At 32.8% G+C, this 13,230-nt stretch overlaps 1 protein-coding gene across 2 annotated transcripts in view; it reads right to left on the minus strand.

Annotated features, from left to right (window-relative positions):
• The window catches only part of LOC132258366 (nuclear protein localization protein 4 homolog), a 31,972-nt gene extending 19,061 nt beyond the window's left edge, over positions 1-12,911 (minus strand). For both annotated transcript variants that reach the window (XM_059755670.1, XM_059755671.1), the window contains exons 1-5: positions 12,788-12,911; positions 12,349-12,498; positions 11,992-12,275; positions 9,696-10,423; positions 8,278-8,438 (exon numbers count right to left, since the gene is read on the minus strand). In XM_059755670.1, the coding sequence (XP_059611653.1) occupies positions 8,278-8,438; positions 9,696-10,423; positions 11,992-12,275; positions 12,349-12,498; positions 12,788-12,808 (1,344 nt within the window). In that variant the 5' untranslated portion in view covers positions 12,809-12,911. The remainder of the gene's footprint in view (positions 1-8,277; positions 8,439-9,695; positions 10,424-11,991; positions 12,276-12,348; positions 12,499-12,787) is intronic.
• Positions 12,912-13,230: the final 319 nt, after the last annotated feature.

Here is a 13,230-nt window from a genome sequence, read left to right on the forward strand (position 1 = left end):
GGAATAGATCGAATGGAAATGAATATTATGGAAATTTGAAGAATGAAAACCACTTTTCACCCACTTGAGCAACACTTGTCGCAAGTATATATAATAAAAAATAAAATTATCTTAATGAGTAGTGAAAAAAAGAAAAATGTAAATGTGTTTAGGTGATTAGCTTCACGTATTCAAGAGAAAATAAGCAAAAAACAAAAAACAAAAAACGGGACATGAATTTAAATGGAAGGAAAAGACTTCAATTAACACACGATACACACACCGGAAAGGAAAATGTTTATAGAGTATAACATTAGAGGAAAGAAGAGAAAATGTATTAGACAAGATATATTTATATACTGTAAGGAATCTATATATACTAAATTTCGGAAAAATATATCTAAATATTATTCAAAATGTGTATATATATAATTATTTTGTCGATTTACGAAAATTTTATGTGCAAAAGAAGAACCATTTTTGGACCAAAGTCAGAGACTTTGCATTTCTCTATCTCTCTCTGTCACTCTTTCTCTCGTCGTTATTTAATTATTATTATTATTATTAATATTTACTTTTACAACCGCGAAAAAAATGAAGTAAAAATGAAGTACAGTAACTAATAATATACAAAATGATCTTCTTTTAGTTTAGATAGTATGGAAACGCGCTCCCGATATTTATTTTCTTTACAATTTAAATCTAAAGCAATCCAGTGAAACGTTATCGTTGAATCATAAGACAAAAAAAATTATCAATTAAAGAAAAATCAAACTATATGTATGTTGAAAAATTTAAATAAATATTGAGCCAACAATTCAGTCGTTGCAACATTACGGATTTCGTATTTCAGTGTCGTAAAAGCTACCAATTTGCTGTTGCAACTTTACGTTTTACATAGTTCATATTAGCGGCTGTCCGGCGGCGCTAGTGTAAAGAACGACTGAAATACGATCAAGAAGGCGTTGCAAGGCCAATTTTGGGTTTATTTAATACGAATTTCAGCTGTCAGAAAGTCATTTCATTGCCAATTTCTACTAACTAGAATGTCCGGGAAAATGTCTTGAATTTCCGGAAACACATAACCTCAATCTGGTGCATTGAAATGTGCACAAAATGGCGAGAAAAATCCAATAAATATCTGTGTTTTTCTACACAAACACATCATGATTGTCAATTTTCTTCTTCTGAATTGACTTCAGACCTCAACGTTTGTAACGTTTCAAGGTTTCGCAGAAGATAAATTCCCCGTCATTAGTAAATAATCTTGCAATTCGTATTTTTGACATCTTATTTAAAAATGTCATGAAAGTAAAGTTGCAACGACGCCAATATTAGGAAAATTTATCGAAACAGGGTCTAGTAGTCAATCTTCAATATTTTATAGTTTGATCCCCAACTTTATCAACACACAAACAAACACTTCGCAAAACGAACACACAGAACATAGTGAGAAACAAAGATAGGAAATATCGAAATACATTTTCCTACATTTGCTCATAACAAACTTAGTAAAGAGAAAAAAGTCACCTAACTTTCTATATATGCAGAATAATTATTTTTTTTCTAATAAACTTAGTAGGGAGCTTACGGAAATGATAAGTCATGTAGATACGGATATTACCTAACATCGAGGGGAGTCTTAAGGAAAACATAGGTTTTCAACAGGCGCACGAAAAAATGGGATAAAAAAAAGATTTATCGAGCTGATATATAAAAAAAAATGTTTCCACTTTCCATCTCACTTAATTCACAATCTCTAACTCCTTTTTCTTTTGCTTCTTTTAAAAAAGAACAATTGAAAAAACTGAAAAATTGCATGTTTGTATTTACAATGTAGGAACAAATTGCTGTTGTTTAATTTACAAATTAAAGAAAAATCACTTTCACAACAGATATTTGCTCATCATTGTTGTACTTTCTTGTACATTTAATGCACACACCGAGTAGATTGACATTCATGTAAATTTAGCACGTAAAGAAGAAGAAAAGAATGGAAGAATCCGAAAAATTAGGAATATTTGGGAGAAATTCTCAGTCAGATAAGAAATGTTAAAAGTGTGGTAAATTGATTTAACACACGCCTTTGCTATTAAACTGACGGCAAATGTGTTAAATCATTTTCATTCGCCTAAATGAGTAACTTTACCACAATTTCTAGAAGTTGTTTCATTGAATGTGTTAAAAATCAGAATAACAGATAAAAAATCTGCAAATATCTTGCAAAAACGGATCAATCCGCAATTTTAACTCTCATTTTCAGGCTTAAACATGAAAGATATTTGCAATAAATTCTTTTTATCGTGGATTTACTAATTGTTTACTTGGATTTTAGTAATTTAGGCAAATTTCACAATTTTTCCTCTTTTACACACCGTGAAATCGCTTTAAACTCTAAAACACTGTTTTAGCGAGAATAACAAGGGCTGTTTTTCCTTATTCACTTCGAATGTTGAACTTTTACATGTTTTATGCTTAACATTCCTGTGTTTGACTGAGAATTTCTTCATTTATCACTGTAAAAATACAAAATATGTTCGATTTGTTCCACAATAAGTTCACAGAATAGCTGAAAAAACTACATTTTTCTACATTCCACGGCGAAATTTTAATTTTAGTTAATTTTCTAAATTTTTCCTTTCTTTCTTTTTTAGTCTCAAAAATTGCATTGCACGCTTTATCAAGTCGAACACATTTTCTATTGCATCCAAAAGTATTGAATATGAAATAAATTGAGTAAAACTCAATAAAATACAAATGGCTAATATCGATGTTTTCTACAAAATAGAACGTGTAATAAAATATATAAAGAGATAAATAATATTTAAAAGAAGAAAAAAAAAACTCTATCCGTGTCTGTTAATGCCATTCGTACCTGTTAGTAAAGTATGTAAAATATTACATAATAAGGAATCATAACAAGTGAAAAAAGAAGGATTAATTTACAAAATTACTTCCGAAGTAAAACATCGTCAAAAAAAAGCCAGTTATTGTGACGCTAAACATATATGTATAAAAATCTATATAAAGGAAAGGAATATTTTTTGTAATGCTATATTTGAACCAATAGTTATTTATAATAACTTTGATGGAATGGTTGCGATATGAAGTGGAAGATTGAGGATATTTTGTCAATACATACAAGTGGACTTTTGCCACAACACAACAAGTCTGGTCGTACTCAAAGAGTACACTTAATCTTACTGACATCTTTTCATTTGTTCTCTGCATTAAGTAAATAAATAAAAATACAGTTCTATTACTGTTTAGAACTAAGAAGAAATTTAAAAAAAAAACACTGATTTGCAAATATAAAGCTACATTTTTGCATGTCATGAGCTTCATTTTTCTGTTAATATTCTTTGCAAAGAGAAAAAAAAATGAAGAACAAAATGTACTTGAATAAAATGAGAAAAACCTGCAAACAGAAATTTCGAAGAAGAAGAAAAAAAAAGTGTTTGATAAAAGTTCCATTAAAAAAAAGTAGAAATTTCTCTATTAAAATTACGCTTCAAATGCTTTAAATATAGTGTAACAATAATTGTAAAAAAAAACAAGAAAAATTAGTCATAAGAGCAATGAACATTGCAAAAACATATTGTTAATGAATAAATTTAGGTAAATAAAACACATGAAATCATAAAGAAAAAATGTTTGAGAAATTATCAATCATTGTTTGCTGCAAAAATATTTGGAATGTGCGCTTGTAGTTAAAAAAAAAATAAAGAAAATCAATTTTGACCACAATGTGATACACTAAAATTGGGCTTTGCAAAAGAATGTTTAACACAACTTAAGAAAAAAATAAACATCTCATTATATTCTCATCAATTTTTCCTTATTTTCTCTCTCATTTTTCAATGTATTCTCGAAAAAGTTGAGATAAAAAGTATATTTAAAAAAAATATATGGAAGTAAAACCACCGGAAATTAGTGAAATGTAAGTCGAAAAGCAGAAAAAAGTCTTTCTTAGCGGAAAGACAGAAGTATTGAAGAAAAAAAAAACTAATGACATCATTGTAAGCTTAGAATCCTGACAGGTTAAACCTGTTTATCAAATTTGTTAATAGGTTTTTGGAACAATCGAGAAAAATATATAAACGTGTAGAAAGTAAAAAAAAGTGGGTACAAAAAAGCAAATTAGAAGTCAGAGAACAGAATGAACAAATTGCAGCGAGATCTGTTTGGTTACAATTTTCATTGTTAAAAACTATATAGCAAAACATAGCTTGAATAACATGTTATCAATGATTATACGTGAAAACAACTCAAAACTAGTCAGGGAAAATGATGAATTTAATGGTCTTCTGAAGCCAATTCACCGAGTATTCAAGAGAAAAATCTCAGAATATCAATACTTTGCCGTGACACGGATTGATAGCCAAGGAATTTGTGTTTCTCAAACTCCTCCGCGTAATAGTCAAAGAGGTGCTCGAAAATATCAGAAAGAAATTCATGGGTCGTTGCAACATTACGGATTTCGTATTTCAGTTTCGTACAATTTACCAATTTACTGTTGTTATACAAAGTACGAATGAAATGCGAACGAGAAGGCGATGCAAGACAAAGTTGGGAGTTTATTTAATACGAATTTCAACTGTCAAACGCGAAAAATTTATTCAACAGGGTAAAAATAAATGGAATAGAAACTTAGCTTTTGATGTACTTGAATAGATTTTGAAAAAAATCAATTAGTTTCCTTAGAGCGATTACAGATTAGCCGATTATCCACGGGAGGATAAGCGAGAGCGCGAGTACGATTGACAGTTCGCTTAGCCAGAAAACGCGAATAATCCCTCGATATATCGAAGGTTGAGCCGATTTTTTGGGATTCGCGACGGCAGCGCGCTCGTGCGAAAAACAAAATGGCCGAAAGTCTTGAGATTGATTTCCTGGATTATTAAAATCATTAAATTCATCTGCGAATCATCAATTTTCGCAATTTTAACGTAAATTTTGACACTTTTGAAGTCTGCAAATCAACTGACAGCTGAACACACCAAACACAGTGTCGCTAGTGTCGACAAAGAAGAATAACTCCTGAGTGTGTTTAGCGCCAGTTCAGCCACGACTTATCGCTGATCTGACCTTTACACACTCCAAGCTCATCCACAGAGGAATGATCCGAGTTTGCGCCGATTCGAAGATAAGCGGCAAGTCTGTGATCACTCTTAGAAAGGGTCGAAGAATGTTTGGAAACACATAACCTCAATATTGTGCATCATAAAAGCCCAATAAATGTGTGTAAATAATTCCTTGGTTTTCAAGGTGAATTTTCCGGCTCTTCTAGATAAATTCCCCGTCATTAGTAATTAATATGAATCGTAATCTTGCAACACCTTTTTATCATTTCATATTTTTGACTGGCTTATTCAAAATGTGATGAAAGTAAAAGTTGCAACGACTCCTAAAAATCTCCTTTCATGTTTCTGTAAAGCTTCTTTTCCCCTTCCAAAATTTTAAGGATCTTTTTTGGATTTTACCGCTCCCGAAAACAAAAATCGAAATATATCGCAGTTTTGAAAACAAAAAAAACGATGAGAATGAGAGAATGATTCGAGAATATATAAGAACAAAAAAAAACATAGTGAAAAAGTATATATTTTTACAGAACTCGTAACGGTTTAGTGAATGCGAAATGCGATTATATCGAACGGAAAGCGAAAATAAAGATATTTATTAAGAGAGAGAGAGAAAAGAAGAAGAAGAAAAAAATCTAATTCTAAGTTTAAGGCCAGAAACACACGCAAGAATAGAAAAAACGGCGGGAAATTTGAGGAGTTTTCAACAAAAAAAAAGAACTTGAGAAGGAGGAAAAAACCAATAAAAAATAAAATGATTATTAATGTTAGAAACAAGTAAACAAAATATATATATTTAAATTGATGTCAAGTGTTTGTCAAGTAGATAAAAAAGAGAAATAGTCAAAAAAAAGACATGCAAAAATCGTTGTAATCAATGTAATAACACTACAGAAAAAATAAGGAAGAAGAAAAAACATCAAATTATTGAGTAAATAAATATTCGTTTATCATGAAATATCGAAAGAAAATTGTGTAAACCAAAAAAGATAAAAATAAAAAATAATATGCTTTTAAGTGTGTAACAGAAGAATATTATAATAATTGTCTCTTCTTGTAAAATCTTAAAAGCATAATATGTATGAAAAGGGAATCTCTTAAGAAATATATCACAAAATCTCATCATATGCAAGAAGGAGGGAGAAAAAAAACTAGAGAAAAGCGCAATTTTCTCCTTTCTATCGTTTCTTATTTCGACGGTTGAATCGAAAACTATCGAAAAGTCGACTATTCATTGTTTACGTTGTACATTTTCTTTCTAAGAAAATTGTCTCAAATTGTATTCAAACGTATAAAAAGCTTATTTGGAAAAAAATCATAAATTTTCAGAATTTTCCCTCAATTTTCTTAGACTTCGACTGAATATTTCTAATATTTTTAAATTTTTTCACTTAATTAATTAATCAAAAAAAACATGTAAAGTATAAAAAGTTGATTTTAAAGAACTTTTCTGGATAAAATGTACTCAAAGACTATTAAAAATTGACTTTGGAAAGTAATATTTTAAGTTTTTCTATGTTTCTATCCAAATTTTCAATAAATACCAATAAGATTTATTAAAATAATTCAGAAAATAATTATTAGAAGGTGTTTTGCGAGATTTGTTGTGAATTCGGTAAATTTCTCAGCGATATTAATGCTAAATTCTAAATTTTCTCTTCTAATTTTTCTCTTCAAAAACTATTAAAAGTCAAAATCACAATTTTTCAGCAGAGCAATTTTGAAATTTAGCGTTAAAACAGCTGCAAAATTTGCCAAATTTATCTTAAAAAGCCTTCAAATCGTCCGTTAAAGGGCAAATATTGCTCTGAATTTATTATTTTGTAAATATTTCAGTTGATTTTATCAGTATTTATTGGAGTTTTTGACTAAAATATGGCAAAAATAATAGAAATTTTCCAAATATTCCTTCCCAAAGTCGATTTTTAATAGTTTTTGAGTCAATTTTATTCAAAAAGTTCTGAAAAATCAACTTTTCATACATGTTTTCAAGTGAAAAAATTGAAAAAGTACAAGAAATATTCATTCAAAGTCTAAAAAAACATTTTAGGATAATTCTGAAAATCTACAAAAATTTTCTTCATAAAATATTTATGCGTTTAACTGCAATTTTTGAGACATTTTCAAGACAAACTATTATAAATCGACTTTTTAATACTTTTTCAATTCACCCGTCGATTTGTTTATTTTCCGTAATACAAAATATAATAATAATAATAATAAAAATATGTCGAAGCAACATATTTAATGATACCGAAGAAAAAAACATCTTTACTTAACCAACAAAAAAGAAAGAAGGAAAAATACAATTCGTGGCTCACAATTATTGATATAAACCTTTTCTGTATATAATAGTGCATTAGATATATATGAAATCAATGAGACAGAATGGAAAAGTACCTCAAGAATGTATAAAGAAAACACTTTTGATCAGTTTACAAACGCTATTGAGAGGACAAAGACGATGTTAAGACGATGAGAAATCTATTTTTTCGCTAAAGAAAAAAAAATAGAAGTAAAGCCACAGAGAGATTGAAGGGAAACTCTTTCTCTCTGTCTGGCAAGGATATCAGATTTTCGTTAAAGGTATTACTTTCACTCTTCAAGTCGAACATTAAATTGTTGAAACATTAAATTGTGAGAAGAATGTAAAACCCCACCAAAGAACGGCCAATTCTACTACATTTTCCTATCAAACCTGCAAAAACTTCCCCTAAAACAACCTTGTCAATAACCAAAAACAACCCTACATATACATATATATATTGTAAGTAATGTAATCAAATTGAGCAGAGGCATTAATGTAATAAAATCCTATCGACCAAAGTGAAAAGTTTTCAAACACAGCAAATTCATTATATAATTAAAGCTCAATTTGTCAGAGTTTAATGAGTTGAAAACACCAAAAAGAAAATTCCAGTGAAATCGCATTTTGAATCACATAGAAAATCAAATTTTCTTCACTTCCCCAAAAAAACTCCCAGAAAAAGAGAAGAAAAAAATCACTAAACTGCAACAAAGGCTCGATCTAATCTGAATTACCAAGTGAAACATAACATAGAGTATAAATAAGAAATGTGTAATAAAGTAGAATCGTATCTCGTATGTAGTTTGATGATTGTATGTTTCAAATGCAGCAAAAAAAAAACATCCATGAAGAAAATGTAAATCAATAAAAATGAACGTGGATAGAAAGTGTGTGTTTTTTTCCACTCACCTTGTAGTAAACGTCCGGGACGAATTCCTTGTCGGTGGACTCCTTGATGTAGCCAAGCTCCGGAGCGTCCTTCGTCGGGACGAGACAATTGTCCCTCACGAGAGCCATGCACTGCGCCGACACCGCGTATCCCTCCATGTGCACCTGATTCTTCTCGTCTCCTGCAATTTTCCCCCAATTAGACACAGTTTGCAAATGGGCTAAAGTCACCCAGCGAGCCAAAAAGCTTTAAAAAGCAGCTAATTTAGCTGAAAAGTGCTAAAATTTTAGCTAAAGTATTGAATTGGAACCAATCAGCGATCGCAACGGACGATGGAAGATACTTAATAGAGTTAAAGAACACAGCATAATATTTAGCTAATTCTTTCGCGTCACTCAGCTAATTTTTCATCAATTTTCTTAGAAATCTCGCCGAATTTTTCTGCTTGTTTCCTCTAAATATTGTGCTAAACTTTTTGCTTTTTTCTCATAAGAAGTTAGCAGGAAAACAAGGAAGTCAAACTTCTATGAATTTCCCTTCATTCGGTTTTCCGTGCCATATAGAAATGTCTTTGTGCCATTTTTACGCCTGCATTAGCTCAATTCCCGCGGCACAAACATTGCGAATGCTTCTCCTGACACCCGACTAGAGGCGCTAGTGAGCAAAAGAACTGTCAAAATTATTCAGAAGCATTCAGAAAAAGCTTTGTTTCTGGTCTTTTCGATTGAAAATTGCTCAAAAACGGTGTTCAAAACACGGTTTAGGCAGAAAATGCATTTTTTACGGATTTCGACAATACATATTGTGTAGAATATTCACGATTATTAAATTATATTCAAATTTTGATTAAATATTCAGGGAATAATAAAAAAAATTATAGAATTTCTATGAAAGAATCAAAATTTGAATAGAAATCAAGAAAATATTGAATTTTTTGTATGAAAAAACAACAAATTGAATAAAAATCACGAAAAAATCAAGAAATTACTGAATTTTGTATTAAATAATCAAAATCTGAATAAGAATCACGAAAAAATCAAGAAATAATTGAAATTTGTATTTAAAAATCAAAATTTTAATAAAAATCACGAAAAAAATCAAGTAATGATTGAAATTTGTAAGAAATAATAATAATAAAGTTTGCCATTTATAAAGTGAAAATTTAAAAAATTAAATTTGAATAAAAATCACGAAAAAATCGCGAAATTATTGAATAATCACAAAATTAATGGTCACAAATCGCGAGTTTCCTCTTGCATGATAATATTTATACAATTCACTTGTAATTCGACTGTTTGACGCTACGATCTCTAATGTTCGTACAAAATGGCTGAGATCTTAGCAGAAGAAAGCTGAAAAATCAGCTCTTTAGACCTCAATTTTGACATTTTAGCATTTTGTGCTCGCTGGGATAAATTGAACGTCAAAGAAAACTCACCAGTTACGCAAACTGTGACGAATTTCGATCCAAAAGTGCCATTTGTGGCATGTTTGCACGCATTTGGGTGCTCATTTTGGAAATGTCCAGCCAAAATGCACTCGTGCGCCGTGAGGAAGTGCGTGTCGATGCCACGATTGTGCTTCACTGTGCCCGACGCCACATTTTCACTCATCAAATCCGTGAAGATCCAGCCGACCTTGCGCAAGCCCAGCGCGGCCGCGATCTCGTCCACGTCCGTCTTGTACTCGTCGTCCAGCAGACGAATGGAGTCGCGGCTGCTCTCCTGCGGCGGCTCATAGATCGCCGCCACGCGCGCACGAATGCCCAGCGGCACGTCGGCATTCACTTCGTACGTGCCGTAGAGGAATCCCATGCGCTGGTGGCCGGAGAAGCGCCAGTAGTTGAGGAAGCGCTCCACCAGAGCCGGATTCTCAAACATAACATTGTCCACGTGTCTGTACACTTGGCGATTGAGCGTGATCGCCGATGGCTGGCACTTGGAGCAGATCCCCTTCGGCCACGGCGGATGATCTCGACAGCCGCTCTTGATGCGACAATTGATGTCCTCCAGAGCCACGAATTTGCCACGATCGGCTCCGGACGTCAGCTTCCGGATGTAGGAGTGGAAGGAGAGATGCTTGATCTTGTGCTCCTTCAAGTAGTTCTCATTCCACGGCTCCAGCGGAGAGCAATGGACGCAGCAGCCGTTGGAATTGTGACGGCATCTGTGGAGACAAGAAGTTGAATTTCAATTTCAATTCTCAATTGAAATTTCTGCCAACTCTCTTACAAATTCACCAAAGAAAACAAGCTAAGAACGACGGATTAATGAGAGAAAAGAAGAAACACGGCTGGTATTCTCGAAATGTAAAAACTGGGCGAGTTGGCATTGAGCTGGCGCGTGAATTCGATTGATTAATCCAAGTTTCTGGCAAAAATGTCAATAAATATTAACCAATTTTGCTATAAAAAATTAATTTTAATCTTATTAATAAATTAAATAGTAATAAAAGACATATTTAAGTGTATAATTCGCAATATTTCATATAAATATTGCGCTTTGCGGGTGTTCTTTAGCGCGTGAAGAAGATAGAAAGGCAAAATGCACCGACCAAATATCCCACGAAATATCAGCAAAAACTATTCAATTAAAACACAACTAACAAATAATTAAAATAAGTAATGAGAGGGCTAAAAATTCCAAGAAGACCGAGACAAAACAATATCAAGATATCTTATGCCAATGACAAGAGATTGTCCTCAAAATGTGGTCAAAAACCAATCAAAATACTTTTAACTAAGGAGAAGGAAATTCCCTGATATTCCGTGATATTTCTAACGTTTCCTCGCCCTGTGACACATTACTATTTTCATTTTATCGTGAGCTGTGCACAGTAATATATCAACGGATGCCCTGAAGACTATCAAAAGTCAAAATCGTCATTTTTCAATAGAGCGATTAGAAGTTTGAAATTTGACTAATTCTTCTTAAAACTCTCTGTTATCTTCCAGTAAATTGATAATATTGCTCTAATCTAGTTTTATGCAATATTTCCCAGATTATTTCACTGTTATTTATTGAAATATTAACTAAAATACAGAGAATTGATAGATAAGTTGGAAAAATTTGGTACAATAACACGATTTTTATAGTCTTTGATTCACCCGTCGATGTTTCCAGCATATTGAGCTCAAATATAATCTAAAAATCCATCCGCAAATGATTATAATTCATAGAAATAGCCAAAGAGTGCTGAAAATCGTCAAGAAAAGCCTTATTTCTTCAGAAATTGTCATAATAATGCCGTGAATATCTTAAGTTTTTCATGAAAACACACCAAATATCTCTTATTTGTGATAAAAAAACGTAAAAAGTTAATATTATTGACTTTCTTCAGTTTATTCGCGGCTTTTTTGCGATCTTTTCAAAGTGTGGGCTTTGAATTTGAGAGAAATTCCACAACAATCTCCCTCAAAAATGGCAATTTCGAGAATACCAGCCCAGCAGCATAAGAAATTACTTCATCATTGAGAAGAACAGTGAAATAAGGACAGTTTGTGCTCTTTCGATTGAGGCAAAGTGTCCAATTCTGGAGAGATTTTCATTCAGAAGACGAAAAGCTTGAGAAGAATTTGAAGGATCGCCTTCAACATTGATCTGAAGGTTCAAGACAGCAAAGAAATTGCGATCAAGCGCGGAGGAAATGTCATGATTGACCTTATGCAGCCAAACTGATAGTCAGAGAGGAAATGACACTCAATTCTTAGGCATTTTCCAAGCCTTTCGACTTACAATTTGCTGTCTCTGGATCTCTGAATCCAGCCGTCAACTTTGCAGAGCTGCAAATCCACTTCGTCCTCCTTCACGCTGCCGTTGACCTTTGCCGAGGCGTCCGAGTTCACGGTGGTTGTCGATGAGGATCTCGTCACGGAGAAGGAGTGATTGTTGCCGCCACTCGATCCGGAAGTGTCCTTCGAGGAGGACGAAGCCAAGTTGTCAGACAGCAGCTTCATGAAGATCATGTCGCCGTGCTTCAGCTGACAGTCGGTGAGTTTCTGAGATCGACTCGAAGTCAACTGTGGCAAGAGAAGAAGCAGAAAAAGACGTTAAAATGCTGTCCGGAAGGCGATTTGCCAGCCAAACACAAACCTCTTGTTTGAAGCCTCTTTCCTTGAACAGGACGAAATCGTAGTTATTGAGCTCGAACACTGTAAAAACTGTCTCGTACAGGCGACGAACAGTAGCCTCCGGACTGATTTCCACTCTCTTGGTGCCTTCCGGACACTGAACTCGTAAGATCTGGGCGAAAAGGGCAAAAATAGTTCATCAGCAAAAAAAAAACGCCACAAAGCGAATCGAGGTTATGTTCACTGGCTTGTGGAGAAAATGGGAAAAATATCATCATTTTCACACTCATCATCACATTCGCACATCCAGAAAGCTTCGCAGCATGGAAAATTATGAGGTTTTTTGCAAAAAACACAGCAAAAATGACTCAGAAGCTCTTCTAGCAGAGAGAATGCATCCCGATGACAAACACAATTTTTCCATTATACTTTTCTCCACTCTTTCACAGCTTTTCACTTACAATTTTGGTGTTTTGAGACATTTTTGTATATCTAGAATAATTCACATATGAAAGTATAAAGATATTTTCTATAGTTTCTGCGTATTTCACTGATAAATTCGCAGACAAAAATTACCACTACAAGTTGACAAATTTCACTTTTCTCTCTCTCGCTCTTTATGGCAACTTTCTGACATTCGCCAAGCAGCGCTCTCTTGTGCCATAAAAATCTCTCTTTTGAATTGAGCTTTGGCAACGGACTTTCAACTGTGTCAAATCCACTGGGGTTAAAAATCCCCCTCAAGAAGCTGAAAATGTTTTCTTACGAAGGTTTTAATAAACAGTAGCGCAAAATTAGATTAGGACACCTATGAAATTTTGGCCATTTTTCCTTTTGGTGCTAAAATTTCAATATTTCTGTCAAATTTCTAGAGAATTTCATTAAGACAAAAAATAATGAGAAT

The sequence above is a fragment of the Phlebotomus argentipes genome, unplaced genomic scaffold (assembly GCF_947086385.1).
Source record: "Phlebotomus argentipes unplaced genomic scaffold, Phlebotomus argentipes genome assembly scaffold_4, whole genome shotgun sequence".
NCBI lineage: Eukaryota > Metazoa > Arthropoda > Insecta > Diptera > Psychodidae > Phlebotomus > Phlebotomus argentipes.